Source organism: Anguilla rostrata, chromosome 9, assembly GCF_018555375.3.
Source record: "Anguilla rostrata isolate EN2019 chromosome 9, ASM1855537v3, whole genome shotgun sequence".
Taxonomy (NCBI): Eukaryota; Metazoa; Chordata; class Actinopteri; order Anguilliformes; family Anguillidae; genus Anguilla; species Anguilla rostrata.
Window position 1 is genome coordinate 45,374,859 of NC_057941.1, and position 20,097 is coordinate 45,394,955.

At 46.3% G+C, this 20,097-nt stretch overlaps 1 protein-coding gene across 3 annotated transcripts; it reads right to left on the reverse strand.

The window, feature by feature from the left end:
- Window positions 1–10,096: 10,096 nt before the first annotated feature.
- On the reverse strand, window positions 10,097–18,619 carry fkbp6 (FKBP prolyl isomerase 6). Of its 3 annotated transcripts, none has more exons than XM_064352415.1 (9): window positions 18,350–18,618; window positions 17,889–18,006; window positions 17,458–17,547; window positions 16,720–16,922; window positions 15,927–16,046; window positions 14,802–14,999; window positions 14,299–14,408; window positions 14,051–14,157; window positions 10,097–10,566 (listed from the first exon to the last, which is right to left on the reverse strand). In XM_064352415.1, exons 1-8 carry the CDS (start codon window positions 18,422–18,424, stop codon window positions 14,076–14,078), a joined length of 996 nt encoding a protein of 331 aa, XP_064208485.1. In that variant the 5' UTR covers window positions 18,425–18,618; the 3' UTR covers window positions 10,097–10,566; window positions 14,051–14,075. The 3 variants fall into 3 exon arrangements, with proteins under 3 accessions (XP_064208485.1, XP_064208484.1, XP_064208486.1); XM_064352414.1 differs by having other exon boundaries at window positions 14,074–14,157; window positions 18,350–18,616; XM_064352416.1 differs by lacking the exon at window positions 15,927–16,046 and having other exon boundaries at window positions 14,074–14,157; window positions 18,350–18,619.
- Window positions 18,620–20,097: the final 1,478 nt, after the last annotated feature.

The following is a 20,097-nucleotide window of genomic DNA, read 5'->3' on the forward strand; positions in this document are numbered from 1 at the left end:
ACACCGCTGTTTTTATGGTAACCCCCTGCCCCCCCCCCCCCCAACTGACGTCTCCCTGCTCCCCTCGTCGCACACATGTACTTAACCCCACCCAGCGAACGCAGAGAGCCCCCATCCCCTCATGCTAACCACAGGAACTGAATCTCTCAGATAAGATGATAAGAAATCGGCCTCCGACAAAGCTGCCGTTGTGTTTTTGGGGGGGGGGGGCGGGGGATTGGAGAAACACCCCGTCCATTTAGTTTCCTTTCCTTTTTCCTACACTCGTCCGTCTATATTTAACCGCCCAGGATTTATCCCCGAATCTGCTGAGAGGGTGTTTGATCCCGAGCCTGGGAAGGTTCTGGAAGGTGGTGGTGTTGAGGGGGGAAGAAAGCACAAGCTTTTTGAGAAACCGTAAGAAACGGAGGTGGAATAGAGACCTTCCTGGAGATGATGAATGAGAAATTGATCTGCTGGGAAAAGGTGGGCTCTAGGGGCACATGAAAAGACAGGGGTGTTTTCTTAAATTACTGTCCCCTGAATCACAGTAAATGCCATATTGACTTGATTTAAGCTTATTTTTTTCCTGCTCGCTCTCTCTGCGGACCCCGGCATTTGGTTTGACTTGTCATGGTGAGGCTGCTCCCTCAGTGTGGCCGTTTTGGCAAGCAGCTGCGACAGGCTGACTTGGCTGCAGCATTTGCCCTGTGTCTGTGAGTGTGCATTTGTGTGTGTGTGTATATGCGTGTATGTGCTTTTATGTGTGTGTGTGTGTGCGCATTTGTGTGTGTGTATGTGTTTATGTGTGTGTGTGCGCATTTGTGTGTGTGTGTGTGTTTGTGAGTGTGTCTGCGTGCATGCGTGTGTGTGTTTGTGTATGTGCATGTATAAGTGTGTGTGTGCATGCGTGCATGCATGTCAGTGCTTGCGTGTGCGTGCATGTGTGTGAGTTTACGTGCATGCATGTCAGTGCTTGCGTGTGCATGCATGTTTATGTGTGTGTGCATGCTGTGTGTTTATGTGTGTGTGTGCATGCGTGCATGCATGTCAGTGCTTGCGTGTGCGTGCATGTTTATGTGTGTGTGCATGCATGTGTGTTTATGTGTGTGTGTGCATGCATGTCAGTGCTTGCGTGTGCGTGCATGTTTATGTGTGTGTGCATGCGTGTGTGTTTATGTGTGTGTGTGCGTGCGTGTGCTACAGCCTGGGTTCTCTCTCAGACTGACATTGGGCAGACAGTCGGTAAGAATGCCTATGAAAGGCCATGCGGCTGTCAGTGCCGTCATCGCAATGGGGGGGGGGGGGCTGCTGTCCCAGCGTTTCTGTGCTCATCAAATTCCCCAGCCGGGGCTAATCTTAGCCAGCTGCTGACCCTCGTTCTGATCCGCTCTCGTCGCCCCGAACGATCGCGAACGCACCGCCCGTTCGCCGCCAGGAGCGGGGCGGTCTGATCAGGAGCGGCCTCGCCGTCGCGCGCGGGGTGACGCGGAAGACCTGCACGCGACGCCCCTTTTGTCAGAGGGGAGGCGGGCGGCGCGATACGGCGTATAAAAAAGTCGGGAAGTCCACGCATCACCTTGGCGCTCTGACTGGGAGTGAATGGAATCCGGCTAGGCGATAGCATCAGGAGCGCTGGGTGGCTCGACAGGCTACCCCCGCCCCACCCCCCCCCCCGCGGCCATCTTATCGGGCCACCCCCCCTCTCAGCGAGATCGCCATCGGACTGTGCTCGTGCCTTTCCGCGCTGAACGGGCTCGCGCCGGCTCTCTGTGTCCGATGCTATCACGCCGCTCCGTCTCAGGGCGGTGTCTGCTCGGCTTGCGTGAAAAGCCTTTTTTTTTTTTTTTTGCACGCAGAACCGGAGCGCGCCGTCTCCAGGCGAAGGCTGCAGTCTAAACACCGGGCACGCTTCTCTTTTCTTATAAGCTCGCAAAAAAAAAAAAAGAAAAAACGGCCTAAACATTTACGGTACTTGTGAATGTTTTTGTGAAGCGCGGAGGCCCCAAACAAAAAAAAAAAAAAAAAAAGGTTGATTCACGCACGTCTTTCCCGGCTGAGGCGACTGTGTGGATGTCGTCTGATGTCACCGAGGGCGTGGCCAGCTCTGCGCGGAATGCTGCGTCGCGCAATCCCGACATCAGTTCCTTGGGAGCGGTTCCGCCGTTGCCGTGGGAGCCGTCAAGACGCTCCGTGCTCTGGAAAGATGGCCGCCATTGACGACGGGACATCTGGAGGCGCCATTTAAAGCCGCGACCGGCGGCCGTCCCTCAGACCCCCTGCGTGAGACGGGAGGAAACCGGGTCACAAACAGGAAGTCCGCAGGAAAACCGGCGGAAGGCACTGCGGTTACGCGATTAGGACGAGGACCAGGAACGGCGAGGGAAAGCCAGATGCTTATATTACAGCACTTTACCTCTCAAGATGAGCCTGTCTTTTTTTCCCCCCCTGGCTCTGTAAGATAGCTGAGCATTATACTTTCTAAATCTAGGATTATTAGGCTACCCTGCTTCGCTGCAAAAAATGGAAATAACTGCATCTTGAAAAGTGTTTTTTTTTTGTAAATGAGCGGTGAGCTAGGCTTATTGCTTTCCAATATGGAATGAGTTTTCCTGCGCTGCGCTCGAATCTCGCCTGGATGTTTAACACTCCTTGGCTGAGCTCCTCGCTAGGCTCGGAGGCTTGGCTTCCAGGCCGCTGACTTGTTGTGTCATCTCCGTTTCCCAAGTCCGCGGGCTGCTCTTTTCGCCAGCGGTCACGGCACGGCAGCCAATGGGAGACGAGAGTGGAGCGAGCGGCCCCCCCCTGGGTAATTTCTTTTTGGGCCGGATCCTGATCCTCATAAAACGTATGCCGTGTCCGAAAAGAAAGAGTGGAAGCCAAGATACAGAAGGGGATTTTAAATCTGTCAAGACTTATCTGGGGCCCCGTAAAGCACAGCTATGGCTTTATTTCCAGCTGCATAAGGGGGCGGGGTTTATGCAAACGGCGAGCTGGATGCACGATCTGCCTCGAGCATTCAGCCCACGCCATTGGCTGTCAGCATAGTAACCCCGCCTCCCCCTTACCAAACAGAGTTCAACAGCTAGTATGCCCGTACACCAGATAATCAAAAAGATATTTAAAACGCACATACTCACAAGAAATATCCCAAAAGGGAAAAGTATTCTGGTAATATGAGGCGCATTTAGAAAGCACAATAAACTGTGCAAATCCTGATGAAATACAAAAAACATAGTTGCATTACATTCTGGTATTTAAGCCATGCTTTTTCAGAGCTAATTAAAAAGAGTTTTTAAAAAAAGGCTAGGTTAGGTTTTTTTGTTCTGGCTGAAATTGGTATGAACATATTGCATTGTGGTTGTCTACATTTGACAAAACAAACATGAAGAGATGTTCATTGCCTAGATTGGAAAAAAAAAGATTGTAACCTATCCTATTAAAACAAATGGGTTTTGTGACTTTTACTGTACAGAGTGTTCTCAGTAATATTATTAATCATGTTAATGGCGTTCATTGCTATTCAACCAAACCTGTGCATGGAGGAGGCACCAAAGCCTTGTTTGTGATGTTGGCAGACTTACTGCACTGTGAGGGCACCATGGTAACATTTCAGAGGAACGCGAGAGAGAGAGAGAGAGAAACCATGCGAAAAACCATGAGAAACCAAATCCAGCTGCACCCCTCGACCACAGGCTCACGGTCTTCGGTTGGCTAATGACAGGCCCATGGGGCTCGGCCCGTGTTCATGGCTATCACCTTCACCAGCTGAACCGCTTAGCGACCACCTGCGCTCAGTCAAAGATGTGAGGGATAGTCTTTAGTTGTCTTAGCGATTATGCAGCCCCCAGCTTGCGTATATTTAAAGCTGAAACCCAACACAATTAACTGATATTGCCCTGAAACATGCTGACCTCAGACTAGTTTGATTTCAGCGGTACCAGTGTGTGTTCTGGTGTATTGTTCATGTTTTGTTACTATACAGAACTTTTAAAAAAACTATTATTTTGCTCTAAATAAAAAAGGCACATTTATCCAGCAAGTCCAGAAAGACTGAAAAACGAGGCACAGCAAAAAGAATATTAAACCAGCTTCTGGTGAAGTGTTCCAGGGGACGCTATTAAATTAAAGCCTAAATTACAAGTGGTGAAAGGTACGGTTGTACCGAGCGAGGTTCGGGGCGTCCACCTGGGCCTCTGATACAATCAGCAGGCGTCTGACATCCAGGGGGGACACTGGCGCATTCACCACCCGTTCCATCAGACACTGTCTCCGACAGGAAGTGCCGCCCGGTTACGCGCAATACGTTATTATTCGAGCTAATGTATTCCTCACTGAGGGGGAAACGGGTTAAACAGCAGTTGTGGAAATGGAAGAGTAATGTTGTTTTTCCAATTATGGTTGGTGGTGGTGGGGGGTGGGGTGGGGGGTGTTGGGGGATAGGATTAAACCATTGATATGGCAACCCAAAAATATCCAGTATTTATTTTCAATCAGGCGTAATTGGTGTAAAAAGCAAACAGGAACTGGTCTGAGAGAACTTCTAGACAGGAGGAGGACAAGCACTTCCTTCATCTTTGTGCTGAACTGCCGCAGGGTACCTGCAGGAACTAAAAGGGGGAGCTTGTCTGGGTCTCTCTCCTGATTTTGGGGGGCCCCCGCTTTCAGCTCATAAAGGGCACATTATGGGGTGTCGTGACCTCGCGCTCAGGGCGTTAGCGCGAACTCTGTCCGGAGAGCGGGTCCATTCGCTCTTTGCTGTGTCGTCTGAATGAAAGCCTGTCTCGTCCTCCTCATAGCACCCAAGACTGCTGCCGATGCGGGCCCTGTAACTGATGCAAATGTACTCGCAGCAAGAAAGAGAAACTTTCCACTTTCACTCCGCAGCAGAAGACTTCCACCGCGGGCCTTTTAAGTTTCAGACTGCGGACTACAAAGCCCCCCTCCCCGGTCTTGATCACACGCGGGCGTGTGACAGGCGGAGCATCTGGAACACTCCTGGCGACGGCTTGGAACGTCACGCTACATTTCCCATGAGCGGTGCGAATCCGGGGCTGTTTGTGAACAACGTCGTAAAACAAACATCAGAAGCTGTTTTTCGTCCGTCTCCGTCCCCCGCCCCCCCGCGCGCACGTTTCTATGGAGACGTAAAATGTCCGCAGCGGTGATCTTCTCCGCCGGAGATGGCCGTGTCTGGTGTGCACGGTGGCCTTGTGTCAAGCGCTCAGGCGCAAGGCCTTGCAGTGAAATCTTTCCCAGAGAGAGCGGTGGCGTGCATCGCCAACTCGCAATGGGGCTTTCGGGCAGCGCGCGCAGTCCAGGACGTCCAGCCTACATCATGCTTGGAGGAGAATGAGAGCCAGAATGGACGTGCTTCACGGAGAAGACTGACCTCACTGCAGCCAGCCTGTCCAGGATGTGACAGCTGTGCAGAGAGAGTTTCTGCATTGTATCTATTTGAGCAACAGGATGCTGAGGATATTCAGGTGAAGTACCTTGCTCATAGGTACAAGAGCTATGTCCTGTCTGGGAATCAGTGCTGTTACCAGCTTGTTTTTTCAAAGTTCTGTGTCAGTGTTCTAGAATTCCATTGCATTCTATTACCAGTAGTGACTGTTGCGTCAGGATTAGAATGTTCAGTTGACATTCTAATCACATATTTGTAATCTTACACCTTGAAAGGTTAACCATTACACTACACTCCCCTCTGAACCACCAGAGAGAGGGAAGAGTTATTACAGAAAGCTCTCTGCACCCACAGTGTGAATGCTCACTTAAACAGAACTAGGTGTCTTTCTTCCTCACACAATGACTGACCCCATTACACAAAGCAGCTGGACGCTCCACAACACTACTTTGACTGAGTTTAACATTAACGCTGTCCGAACAGCGTCGATGTTCAGGTTCTGCGTCCCGACCCCCACCCCACAGAGATCAGAGCCGTACCCATAATGCCGAGGCGGCGGCAGCTTCGCGATCGGCAGCCACCGCTAAAGCAAACACGCGCCTACGCGGTCGGGGGTTCTCCCCCCCCCCTGTGCGTGTCAAGTCACGAGCTGGACCGGGCCCCGCGGAAAACCGCCCCGCAGAAAATCCTTGCGAAGGCACACTCGGAAAACAGGGCCTCGCACGTTACCGAGGGGACGGCGGGAGGGGGTCAGACAAAGGCGCATTGTCCGCGGGGCGCTAATTATCTCCCAGCAGGCCACCAGGCGGGACAGGTGAGAGCGGTTTTGTGTTCGGGCCCGGGGCTCCATTAATCTTTCGGGTGCCGGGCAGACCGAGGGGCCCCTTTGCCCGCGCGGGAGAAGCCGGGGCAGTGCCAACCCAAACTCCAGAGCGAGGAAGCGGAGCTCGTCAAAGCACCCCTTTCAGAGGTCCCAAGGCTGAGGGATGTGGGGAGGTCAGGGGGACCCACTGGAAAACTTACCCCGTCTATAATCTAAACTTTTCAGAATGAAAAAGAATCTTTATTCCCCCCCCCCCTCCAGTCCGCGTAGAGTCTACTCCTTTCCCTCCAAAACCTTAGATAATCGTTTTTGTAAAAAGCCATAAATGTAAATTTAGTCAGCTTGAAGCAATTAGGATTTTTTTTTTTCTTTTTCGTATGGCTCCTGAAAACCCTAATGCTAACTTATTCTATAATGCAATAAAGCTTTGGCACAATGCAGGCCTGGGGCCGTTGCGTACCATTCGATCCCATTGTTGTCCACGTGCTGCAGCGCTAATGCGCCAGTAGCCAGCGCTGGGCTGGAAAGCTGGACAAGGCCGCGCTGCATGCGCCACTGAGCGGGGAATGCTAACTGTGCAGGATGAGGTAAACACAGAGCTGGCATGCCATGCCAGTCTCACATCTGGGCGCTGCGTGTGTGCGTGTGTGTGTGTGTGTGTGGTGTGTATGTGTGAGTGTGCGTGTGTGTGAGTGTGCATGTGTGTGTGTGAATGTGTGCTTGCACGCATGTGTGTGTGCATGTGTGCGCGCGTGTGTCTGTCACACTCCTGGCACACAACCAGCATTTCTTCTGCCATAAGGTTCCTTTTGAATGATGATGATAACATTAATTAGCATCAAGATTATCATAGCTAAAAATGTAAAAAGATATATATATATATATATATATATATGCATGTATATATATATATATATATATATATATATATATATATATATATATATATATATACATGCATATATATATATATGTATATATATATATATATAGTGAGATCCATTATGTTTGGGACAAAAATATATTTTGTCTTGATTTGGCTCTGTACTTAATAATTTTAGGCTTGACATGAAGGGCAAGGAAGCCATTATGAGGCTGAGAAATAAAAATAAAAAAACAGTCATACATTAGGTTTACCAGAATCAACTGTTGGGAACATCATTAAGGAGAGAGAAGGCACTGGTGAGCTCAGTAATCGTAAAGGGCCTGGTAGGCCAAATAAGACCACCACAGTTGATGACAGAAAAATTCTCACCACAATGAAGAAAAACCCCAAAACACCTGTCCAACAGATCAGAGACACTCTTCCAGAGGCAGGCGTGGATCTGTCAGAAGCCAAAAGGAACTGCCCAAGATCCAAAGCACCCACCCTCATCTGTGAAACATGGTGGTGGGGGTGTTATGGTTTGGGCATGTATGGCTGTCACAGATACTGGCTCACTGGTCTTCATTGATGATGTAACTGCTGACAGCAGCACCAGAGTGAATTGTGAAGCGTACAGAAGCATCTTATCCACTCAAGTTCAACCAAAATGCCTCCAAACACATTGGACGGCGCTTCATCCTACAGCAAGATCCCAAACATACATCTAAAGCAACAAAAACTCCAAATTGGAGTTTTTCCAAAGTTAAAAACTGGAAAATTATTGACTGGCCAAGTCATTTACCTGATCTGAATCCAATTGAGCATGTGTTTCATATGCTGAAGAGAAAACCTAAGGCAACTGGCCCTTGAAACAAGCAGAAGCTGAAGATGACAGAAATACAGGCCCAGCAGAGCATCACCAGAGAAGATACTCAGCCCCTGGTGATGTCTATGGTCACAGACTTCAAGTGGTCATTGCATGTAAAGGATGTGTGGACTTTGTATAAAAGTGCTGTAATTTCTGCACGGTGAAACCAAAGTAAAAATACCCTTTAATAAAAAGCTGAGAGTCACTTTAACCACATGCGAATTGCCCCGATTACACATTCAAAATCGTGGAGCACAGAGCCAAATCAAGAAATATATGTCTCAGTCCCAAACATTACGGCGCTCACTGTATATGTCATGATTTAAAAGCTGTGCACTGTGGTCATAAATATGACACAGGAGCGTCACGGAGAACCCAATACACCTCAATACATAAACGAAGAGAGGAGCGTGAACCCATGGGCAGTCACACGCAGCTGTCACATCAGTCAAGAAGACCCAGCATAGGGGACGGAATTAGGCCCGGAAAACCTGAACATCGCAGGGAAATGATGAATGTTTGGCGACGGGGGGATCGGTGTGCGGGAAGGCATCACGCTCCCGTGTCATGAGACACCTTTATATTAGAGAAATATATTTTGATACGCATCGGCCAACGCCGCTGCTGAATTTGAGAGCGCAAGGAAAGCAGTGCGTGAAGAGGTCAGCATCGAATTAGCGTGCCTATCAAACAGACATTTTTTGTTTCGCAATGTTATTTTGCAATTCTGGCAGATATTATCTTCATTAAAAGCTCAACGGAAGATCAACATGCAACCTAAAAGCAAGTCAAAACATATTTGATACATTTTTAATATATGTCAGAAGCTCAACCATCCTGTTGTCTTTATATTATCTATTTATATGGTCTTTATATGCACCCCATGTCCACAGGGTCAAACATGGTCCTCTCCAAACCCCTTGTGATTGCCTCATTGGATTTTAAACTGAAGTTCGATATTTTTCTCGTAGAAACAATCTGTCACTCATCAATCATTCGATGAATAACCGTTTTCCACAGTCCAGAGAGACTTTATTTCTTCAGTCTACACCATTTGTTTTTAATACAAAACACACATCATGATTGTTTTTTGTTGTAATAGATGTTTGGCACTTACCTTTTGATTATGACTTTTGATTACATAACTGCAAGGTTAAGAAAGACTCACAAGACTATCTTTGTACCCTGATGGTGTACCACTTTCATAAAAATATAAAAAAAGGGGCAAAGTTTAACATTTTCTAATGTCATCAAATTTCATGCTGACAAAAATTAATTTTGGGGGATTTCACTGCTGTTAAATTCAGGACAAGGTCATTTTTGGCCATGTAGACAACAGGAGGGTTAAGTGAAACTCCTTGAAACTATTCAGGGCGCCGAACCAGATTCAGACAAAAACGCATTCATTTCAGAGAAATATAAATATGAAATTCAATGAGGCAAGTGACAGGATCATAAGGCTCAGATTGTGCTGGAACCAAAAACCTTTTTCATGTGACGAACTTTCGTTCAAATTACCCCACGGGCAAAGAGCAACACGAGCGATGTAATTAAATTAAAACTTAATACAGCTGAAATTTGCTTCAGCGTACTGACTTGCAAAAGACAAGAAGGGTCCAACTATTCTTCAGTAGGAACCCAGCCTGCTTCCTCTGGTAATGCACAAAATATGCAATTACTGGCAATTAACCGGACCGTTTACACAACTGCTACAGGTCAGCTGTACATATATGTACAGCAATACACTCCTTTGCGGAGGGTGTTAGGTTGTATGAAATCTATATTTCCACAGGAAGAAATGGCTATATGAAAACGTGATTAAAAAAATTAAATATTTATTAAGTCCATATTGTCTCCTTTTGACCGGGCTCTATTGAGTTTCATGAAACCTGTTCCCAACAAGTTAAACTGTGGAATACCGAGTTGCACCTGTACATGTGTAAGCAAAGCAAAGGTCATGGGTTTGGCTTTCCATCGAGTGGTCACAAATTAGAGTTAATATAATTCCAGAAAACTCTCCTGGGTATGATCAAGCGTCATTTTTATAAGTTGGAATGGTGTAGACTACAAGATCAATTATATTTTCTCCTCACCAGAAAACAGCTGAGAAAATGCCGGATGAACATCAAAAGTCAATTAACAAGAACGAAAAACTTTTAGTGTCCAGAGAAACTTTATTTCCTGCACCCGACTCTTTAGACAATGAACTGCATAACCAAACAAGCCAACACAACAGCTAACATCGAGTTCACTGTGGTACAACTATGATTATTTGAGTCATTTGATTTTCAAAACTCGCACCAAAAACATGTAATTAAATCACTGAAGTATATCATTACTTTGAGAAATAACCTTATTCAAAACACATAACCAATAAAACAAAAAGCATAGGCAGCACAGGCTCTTGATAATGGATAAATGAGTATTACTTCACCAGTGTACAAGGTGAGTTATACCCATTTTCCCCACTCAGGGCTGACTCCATATCCATTTTCAGTTTGGCACTTGGTAAACACAAACACCCAAATCTGTACGTAATTAGAAGCTGGTCCTGTCCTCTTTGGGTCTTTTCCTTCCAGCCACCTGCGTCAAGTGGCAACTGGGAGATCCCTTCACGCCATAACCTGTAACAGAGAGGGGTGGGGCAACAGATTGCATCATGGGAGCTGGTAGAGAGAGGCTGTGAGCCGTGGGGAACTGAAAGTGCGTGGTGGAGTATCTCCACGTGCATCATAGTTGGAAGTCAAATCCACTTCAATTCAGCAAATTCAGGAAATGAATTTATATTTCCCAAGAGCCGATTGAAAAAAATAAAAAATAAAAAAACCCACAAAACATTTTAGGCATTTTTCAATTCTCTGACCCGAATTGTAGCTCATTTCCTGAACCTGACTAGATTCGAAAATGAAATCCTCCCCAGCCCTGATACACGTTACAGCAGATTATCGAGAAAAACTTTTTCAAACCTTATATTATGTGCTCAAAATAGGCAAAGCAGAGCATCTGTTTAGCATGAAAGCGTTCAGATAATTAGTATGAATACGAAGCACAGGTGGCCCCGGACATTCAGACTGTAAGGCAGTGCTGCAATGGTGTACGTAACCTGCAGATCCTGATCCAAGTGGACCTACAGCAACAGGAACAGACAGCACACTTAAACAGCATACAGAGAGCTTGTAATGTCTGGTGGAGAAGGTCCCAGACACGCTCAGAAGCCCTCGCTACAAAAATCACATGATGAGCGAGGACAAGCTGGCAGTCCTCGCACTGAGGCGACCGGGGTAAAAAGGACAGCGATGGTCAGAGCCGAAGCAGGTTGCCCAAAATTCAAATGTGAGTGACTCATAACTGCAGACTTGCCAACAATTCAGGGGAGAAAAAAAATATTTTTAAAAAGTACTGTTCTCTCGCCTGCAGAACAGGAAGATTTCATTCGGTCTGTTTTGGACTGCTTTTCATTACAGAAACAGCAGTGTTTAGTAGCAGTTTGGACAGGACATTTTATTTTGAATTCTCGAATAATATTTAGGCCGTTTATGTCAATGCCATGAAACCACGAGAATGTTAACAGATAGAAAAAGGGAATTTCCATTACTGGGTGTATGTAACTCTTTGGTTGACAAAGAAAAAAATATTATATAGTCGCGAGAGCGTGAACATTGAATTTTTCAGTGTCCAAATTTGGCATCACAAATCCACATTCATTTCTCTGTATATTGCGTTGAATGGGTAAAAATGTGCATCCTTTTAAAAGGCGATGCACTGCTGCTCAGCTAAAGTAAACAGTAGCTTGTGGGCAGAGGGAAACAGCGCCCAGCTCTGAGTTCTGCTCCACAGCGGCACGGTCTCCACTGCGGCCCCACAGGCTGACAAAAGGGCCCGTCTCCACTTCATTACTGCACACGCACACAACACAACACAACACACACACACGTGCATACCATGCACAAGCACACACACGTACACACATTCACACACACACACACGCACACGTGCATACCCATGCACACGCACACACACGTACACACATTCATACACATGCACACGCATGCATACACACACACACACGCATACACACACACGCGCACACCCATGCACACACACACACACACACACACACAACACAACACACGTTCATACACATGCACACGCATGCATACACACACACACACACACGCACATGCATACACATGCACACACACACATACGTGCATCCACACGCATACACAAATACCCCAAACACATACCCACACACATACATACGCACACGCATACACACATCTGCACGCACATACACATGCACACATGTAAAAGCGCACACGCATGGATGGAGACACACACACACACATATGCCGACACGCATATAAACGCATATATACACAGGGAGACATACACACACACACTCACATTCACACACACACACAGAAACACACACTCGTAAAACTGGGGTAGAAAGGAGAGATTGCACGCTGTGATAAAAAGGAAGATGCCTCAGCAGAACTGAGGTGTGCCCGAAGCCTTTGAAGTGCATCCAGGGCGTGTCATTAATACGATTCCCAAATTACTCGCAAGGAGCTTTGATCTGCGAAACCACTGTCACTAAAAGTGAAAAAAAGAGAAATAAATAAATAAAATAAAAAAAACGCCGAAGCGCGGAGCAGCGAGCTGCGGCGGCGGCACTTTCTTTTTCGCTCCGCGCGGCACTTTGCACCAGAGACCCAGGAAACGCGCGCTGGCGGCGCTCCTGTGCGTGCACGCCCGGAAAAACGAAAAAAAAGAGAGAAAAAAACAAACAAAACAAAAAAAACGTGTTCTGACAAATCTCGCTCAAAATGCTTTCTGTCGTCAGGTCTGCGGCAGAAGACTCCCTTATCTGCTCTCATATGCGGCCCGATGGCTATCTCGTGGCGTCTTACGTTTCAACATGAACGCCACCGGGGCTCATAACAGACTGGCACGAACATTTACCTCCCTGAAGAGCCGCGTGACGCCGCTTCTCCCCAGACTTTACCGCCGTAATTATTAACACCCGGAGCGTGTTCTCGCGTGTGGGAGCGCGGCCGTGCAGAGCAGCGAGATTAGCAGAATTAGCGGAGTGTTTCCGACGTGTTAACCCGTAATCGCGTTTCACACTTTCAAAGACAGCTACTTCACAAGTAATGCCGACGACCTGGCTGTTGAGAGGATGAAATTCAAACCGTGAATCTTGGAAGCAACTGTTACCGACAGGATCGTATCCAATGGAGCTGATCAGTAAGAGTTCAATTGCCACATTATGGTGGCTACATCTGAGAAACAGAAACGCAATTAAGACATACTTGCACAAGTAAGACAGAATATAGTGCCCCCATTTTTATATATCTGTTTGAAGCTTTGAAAACATCAGTCACACAAGCTAATTCTTTTACACAGGAGGAATGAATTAGGCTAAAACTATCCAAGTGCTACAGTACGCTGGCTCTCACAAACTGTACACATCACTCCTGATACATAAAACATTGTGAACTGCTATGAATAATCATGTGTTTAAATGCAATTATTAACCACAAGCTTCCAGATATTTTTTTTGATTTGATGTGGCTACCAATATTGCTTTTCTCTGAGAATATTGCTGGGGTATGATATATTAAAGAACATTCATCAGGAATAGAACACCTGTAAACAATAACAGGTTGTTATAACCACCTCTATCTGAGTTAGTTGCAAACTACAAATATGAATATATTAACCCTTAAAGGTGCAAGATCGCAAATATGTGATTAGAATGAACTGAACATTCTAATGACAATGTAACAATCATTGCTGGTGATTGAAACCAATGGAGTTCTAGAACACTGACTTAAAACACTCTTCAATACTCAACCCTACTCTTCAGTAAGCACAGGAGTGACATGGAGGAGGAAAACAGGAGCAAACAACTACATGTTACTTTCTCTATTAAAAATATCAGAGGCCAAAACCAACATGTACAGCACCTAAAGATTGTGTACTTTAGCCACAGTTCTGTTCAGACACTGCCCTCTAGTGGCAGAAACAAATTAAACTGAATATACCAACTGGGCAAACAGCTCATTCACTGCTGGTCCTCCACAGAATGCATCATCATACCAGTCAGAGCTGGAGATCTCTACCTTCACTTCTTCAACGTCACGTGAAAATCCGGAAACATCTTGGAGCACATCTCCTTCTCCTTGTCCATGAAGTCCTTGTAGCAGCTGCAAAGCAACACAGGAAAAGCTTTTCTTCCTTTCTTAAAAAAATACTTATGCCACCTACCTGCCACCTGAACAAGAAAGCACTGCAGAAAATAAAAGAAATGGAGAAAATGTAAGAAAATAAAAAAAGAAGCTGCCTACCTTGCAAACTTCTTAAGTGTGTTGTTGATGTCATTGTTGAAGGGTTCATTAGCCTGAGCCATGAGTAGAAAATCTCGAGCCTTCTCATAATCATCCATCTCCAGACAGGCCTGAAGAACAGAAGACAAAGGCCTGAGCCAGGGCTGAGTATCCAGTGCTCACACAAAGCGCCAGACTCACACGACCAGGCACAGTGAAGCAGTGACTGCGTAAATACGAAATCAACGGACGACAGTAACACTCTAAAACTGTATCAGTGTTTGTGCTTTAACCTAATGAAACATGGTAGAAGTCAGAGCTACATCTGGCTGTATGTACCCAACATTTAAAAATCAGTTACACCTGCAGGTTATGTATAGGGTACCACCCCAGTGACAAGCGTTTGTAACTTCATACAGCCTATGTAACAGACACAGACCCCAGGGGTACCCAATACTGGGGGGTGTGGGAGGAAGAGGAGAAGGCGAACAGAACCCTGGGCCTGCAGGGTAAATGGAGCTGACCTGGCCACAGCGGAAGAGGGCCTTGGTGTTTTGGGGGTCCACTTCCAGGGCCCTCTGGCCGTAGTGCAGGGCCTTCAGAGGCTTCTCCAGCCTCAGCAGGGTGAGCGACAGGTTCAGGAAGATGGGCAGCTGCATCGCCGCGATGCTCCGCCCCTCCTCCTCATTCGCCGGCTCGCGGTTCTTCAGCAGAGTCAAGGCCTGGGCGTCGGGGCACAAGCACACGCATGCAGGTACCCGTTAAAGAGGCGAAGGGTGGAAATCACTTAGTGAACAATGGCGGCATCTGCAGGTCAGCCCCGGCACTGCAGTCTGGTCCTTCCACTGGATCGTTTGATTAAAAAACTAAAAGCTATAAATTTTATTTTTTTTGAAAATGATATGGTAAATTAAATGAACTATTTTGCCGCGGGCAAAGTGATTTACAGGTTAGTATGGTTTGCCACCCAGTTGTAGGAAATTCCTGGGGAGAAATCTGAGACTAATGGAAGGACCCTGAGAGCCAAACACACCGCAAGCGCAACGCTGCACAGGGAGAATCGCAAGGCCCCTTCCAACACACTGCGTCCCTGCGCGTCACTCTCAAAATGAACAAAACAGGAGGCCAACTGGAGAAAAACATGTTCTGTGTAAGGTAGTGAAGGAGCAGTTCTCCAATTACCCTATGTGGACGGTGTAAAACATTACAGAAAGGTCATACTAACTGAACTAACTGGAAAAGAGAAGCTGTGAGTAGCAACTCTTCTGAGAAATCTATTACTTCTACACCGCAAAAGTCAACATTTCTGCATTTTAAAGTACGATATGAAAGTGGAAACCAGAGATCAGGGGGAGCCAATACCACCTTGATTTTAATTAGCACATCAGCGTAACCAAAGGACTCATTATTTTCATGGACTATGCTTCTGTACTGCACGTGCGGATTTTTAACAGGTTCATATTTTTACGCCCCCTTACAAAAGCGCCGAAAAAAATATGTGCACAGCAACGGGCCGCGGCTCGACAAATATTTGAGAAGCCACGAGAACCGAAGCCGAACGCGGGTCGCAGCGGGCTGCTGTGTACACACACACACAGCCAGCCGGGACCCTGTGTGAGTCCGCTTTTCCTGGCCTCGGCTACCGCTACCTGCTTGTACCGGTCCTTGGCGTCCGCGTAGCGGCTCTGGCTGAAGCAGCGGTTTCCAAAGCAGCGCTGTGTTTTGACCACGTTCAGCACGGTGGACAGAGGAACAGTGTTCTGCTCTTCCTGGAAAGAGAAGGGGATTTTTTTTACACCCCAGGAGGGGGGGGGGGAGAAGGGGGGTCGGGGCGGGGGGTAGACAGAGCCCAACCGCATCCTCACACCCTCTCTTATCACACAGTGCCCTTTGAGCACTCTCGTCATGAACGACCCAAAATGTTGATTTACAGCGCAACACGCCAATATTTGCCGAGCGGCAGCACCTGGTTTCGCACGCTGTACAGTCGCTGCGGCCGGTTAGAGGCGCTTGGCACTGTCTCTAGGTTTGGGGCCCCTGTTCATACGCAAGAAATTCTCACATTCATACCACAGCTGGAAGGAGGGCACACGGCCCAAAAACTCTAAACTCAAAAACGCGTCTCAGAGAAGCAACGGTTGACTATTCCTCCAATAACATATGAAGTAGATGGAGATGATGAATTAATTTAAACAACTCAAAAGAAAAAAAAAAACCCTTGTCTTACCATACACTCATGGACACAGATCTCATTTGAACTTTGCGGGAGACAGCAAATCTGAAATGTACGTTTTTTTGGGGGGGGGGGGGGACGTGATAATACTGGGGAGGACCATTTGGTGTTTTCCCAAGGTTGGGGGGATGTGCCCCCCCCAGTGTCCCGTCTTCCCCCCGGAACTGCGCCCATGCACGCACTGAGCCATATTCCCAAAGCTCGCTCACCGGAGAGAGGGCGAAGAACTCGTCCACCTCGGCGGAGTCCAGGTAGTCCAGCACCTGCACCTCGTACAGCACGGTGGCCGAGGGGGGGATGAGCGGGGGGCAGCCGATCTCCCCGTACGCGTACCTGGGCAGGAAGAGGAAGCGGGAGAACTCGCCCTTCCGCATGGACAGCAGGCCCAGCTCCAGCCCGTACAGCGTGACGTCTGGCCGACGTTCGGGAGGAAAGAGCGACAGGAGGTGAACACACCGGGTACAGAGGGATGGAAAAGGCACTCCCAATAATAGTCCTGTCACATGACCCAAGTTTACTTCTGAAAATGTGGGTCATGTGACAGGTCGCAAGATGCATGTGGAGGAGGAAAGAAAAAAAAACAACAAAAAAAACTTTTTGTACTACACATTCTCAGTGGCCACTCAGACCACACTACATTGACCAAGCTGCATTGCCTTAGTCTAAACACAGTCAGGATGGTGTCTGCTAAAAAAAAACATTTTAAATACACGTTTGACCACATGCTAGGCTATGTTTTAATAAAGGGTATGTGACAATAAATGCATTAGGTTATGAAGTCAGAAAGTTCCAGGAGCGGCCTGGGTGCCTCAACTTAGTACAGTAACCTATTTACAGTACGACCTGGAATGGCTCAATTTGCAGTCCACTGAGTACAGCCTGTCCCTGTTCGCTAGAACAAGTCCACAAATGCCGACGTGCTCATGCTTGCCACAGGCCAAATATACCTCTGCCCAGTTTCATCATCCGCGGGTACTTCAAATGGCTGGTGGTCTCAAACGGCTGGTCAGAATACTCCAGGTATGCAGAGAAATGAACTGTGAAAGAGCACAGGCATTAACGTAGTCAGTGTATTTCTCTATATAAATACGATCACTTCAATAGAGCCAGTTACTACCGGAGATCAGATTACCCAGCAGAAACATTCTCTGGATGTTTTTTAGGGAATACCAAAGAGCTTTGGTGCAGTTTCACTAGAAACAAATGTAAAATCTCCATTACACTGGAAAAGACAAAGATTGCTGTGGAAAAAGGTTAAAATCAACAAAGCAAACAAGCACACACACTCAGTGTGGACTAGTGTGCAGTGTGTAGTATGTGTGAGTAATATCAAACTGTGCTGAAGCAGTTTAAGAGGGAGGGCGGATGGATGTAATACTTGACACGGATGCATCCCTTGGCACTGGGGGACCTTCTCCCGCCTGGATCACCTCCTTTAAGATGCCCCGGTCCCCCAAAATGTCCTGCATCTGCTGAGCTAGGCGCTGAAAGGGGCTCTGAAACGCCAAACATGACACAGATGTCCACGTATGCTAATGCTCATTCTGCCTAAATTAGATATACATGTTTCTTATCAATATCCTGGCCACTGCATGCCATGCCGTGTATGTCTCTGTGCGGATTTCGCTACTGTTTGTGTCGGACAACAGGCTAGTTTGCAACTGGGCTGCAAATGTGCGGTCAATGTCGATTGGCGAGTAGCTAAACTGTGCATTAGCTATATGTACATAAGGCGACTGCAGATCATGCTGGATGTCTTTAAATCAATGATTAGCTTGCAAAGGCACCTGAAAATGATGGTCGAGGTTGAGTGTTTGCTTAAGAGCTACCGGACGTTACCTGCATGCCAGCCATTAGCCGCTCCGCGGGGTCTAAAAACTGCTGGATTCTAGATGCAAGCCCGTTTGCTGACATGATAGTTCGTCTGCAGTTTATTAATTTTACGGATCGAAGTAACAAACCTCTATTACGTGGAGTGTTTTCAAATACCAATTCTAGCACAAAATAACTTTTTTAGATGGCACGTAACGCCTGACCGTGATTTGCTTTGTTGACCATCTCCATCCGGTGTTCTTTGGCACGTGAGTTCATCCGTGTTTATCATACGGCGGGAGTCATGCATGGAGCAACACTGCACCAAGTTGGTTTGAGAGGAGGGCGTTTAGTAAGAGCTCAGTGGGTTATGTTTTCGTGAGTTTAGTCAGTATTTCGACCCCTTCAAAGATCTGTCAAATGGTTTAAAATGTATAACTAAACTACTGATGTACAGTCGAACAAGATCATTAATGGATGCATTAATGCTGAGTGGAATAAGTAGCTGGCGGCGATCATAGATCGAAGATGTGCTTATAGTTTGTATGCCTACCTTCCCGAAATGACAGGGTGTTGTAAAGATGAGCCTGACCCAGATGAGTTTACATTCCAAATTAAAATAAATAAATACATATTTTTCAATCTAATTTCGCTAGATTTTTGAGAGTGGCTGTTGACTGAACCAAGTTGAGGTTACAAATGTGAGTGTTCCTACCACCCACTAGATGGTGATATTGTTTATGGCGTAGCACCAGGGTTTGTTGGAAATACTGTACAGCATAGGAGTTTCCTTTACATGGCATTTCATTATTGAAAACCACAACAAAACCTCAAATTATTTGATTTTATTCAGACTTTTCACTACAAAATAGATAAACTGGCAGGTAGCCTTTTTCTAAATACAATTAAGAAATGCATGCATGAAGAACAATTCTGAGGGCTTTAACATTTCCACTTTCTTACCTGACTTTTTGAAGTATTTGTGCTCAAATGCTTGAGCTCATGGTAAAAGCGGCCTACTCAGCACAAGAAGAGGAAGGTGGGTTCATAGACAGTGTCCGACAGCATACTGACAACAGTATGTTGGTTGAGCTGGTGGAAAGCAAGCATTTTATTCAAGATGAATCTGTGCATTCATACATGCGCTGCAAGTCCAAAAAATAAATGAAATGAGGGAATTAATTAATTGTGCTTAACTTAAAAATGAGTGTCCGTAGGTTAAAATTGTAGGCCTTTGCAAATAACCAAATCAGTTAATAATGAAAAAGGAAGGAAAAAACAAAAAACTGCAGTTTTAAATCAATAAATAATAGATTGGCACCAATTATTAAATCTTTTGAACAACATGGTGCTGGAAGCCAAATTGCCATCATAGAAATTGAAAATGCGTAGTACCATCTGTTATAAATTGTTTGATTCTGAATCTTAAACTTTTATGTCATTAGATTATATGGTGACTATAGTCGACATGGTATTTTCCTGAGGGACTGGGTAATTCAGTAGGTGTTCTAAGGAAAATACATTTTTAGTCTCAAAAAATTTGTAAGATGATGTACTTTTGTGGAAAAAAACCCCCCAATATGCTGAGCACTGATCATTGTTTTTATTCCTGCTCTTAATTTCAATGCATAAAATCAGGCACACCACAAGGCTATTCTTCACGTGAAAAAACTCAATTGCCGTTCACAATTTAGACTACACAACAGCTGAGGCAACCCGATACAAGCGTTGCATAACAGTGCCTATCCATTTCAAGATACCTAGGAGTCTGACAT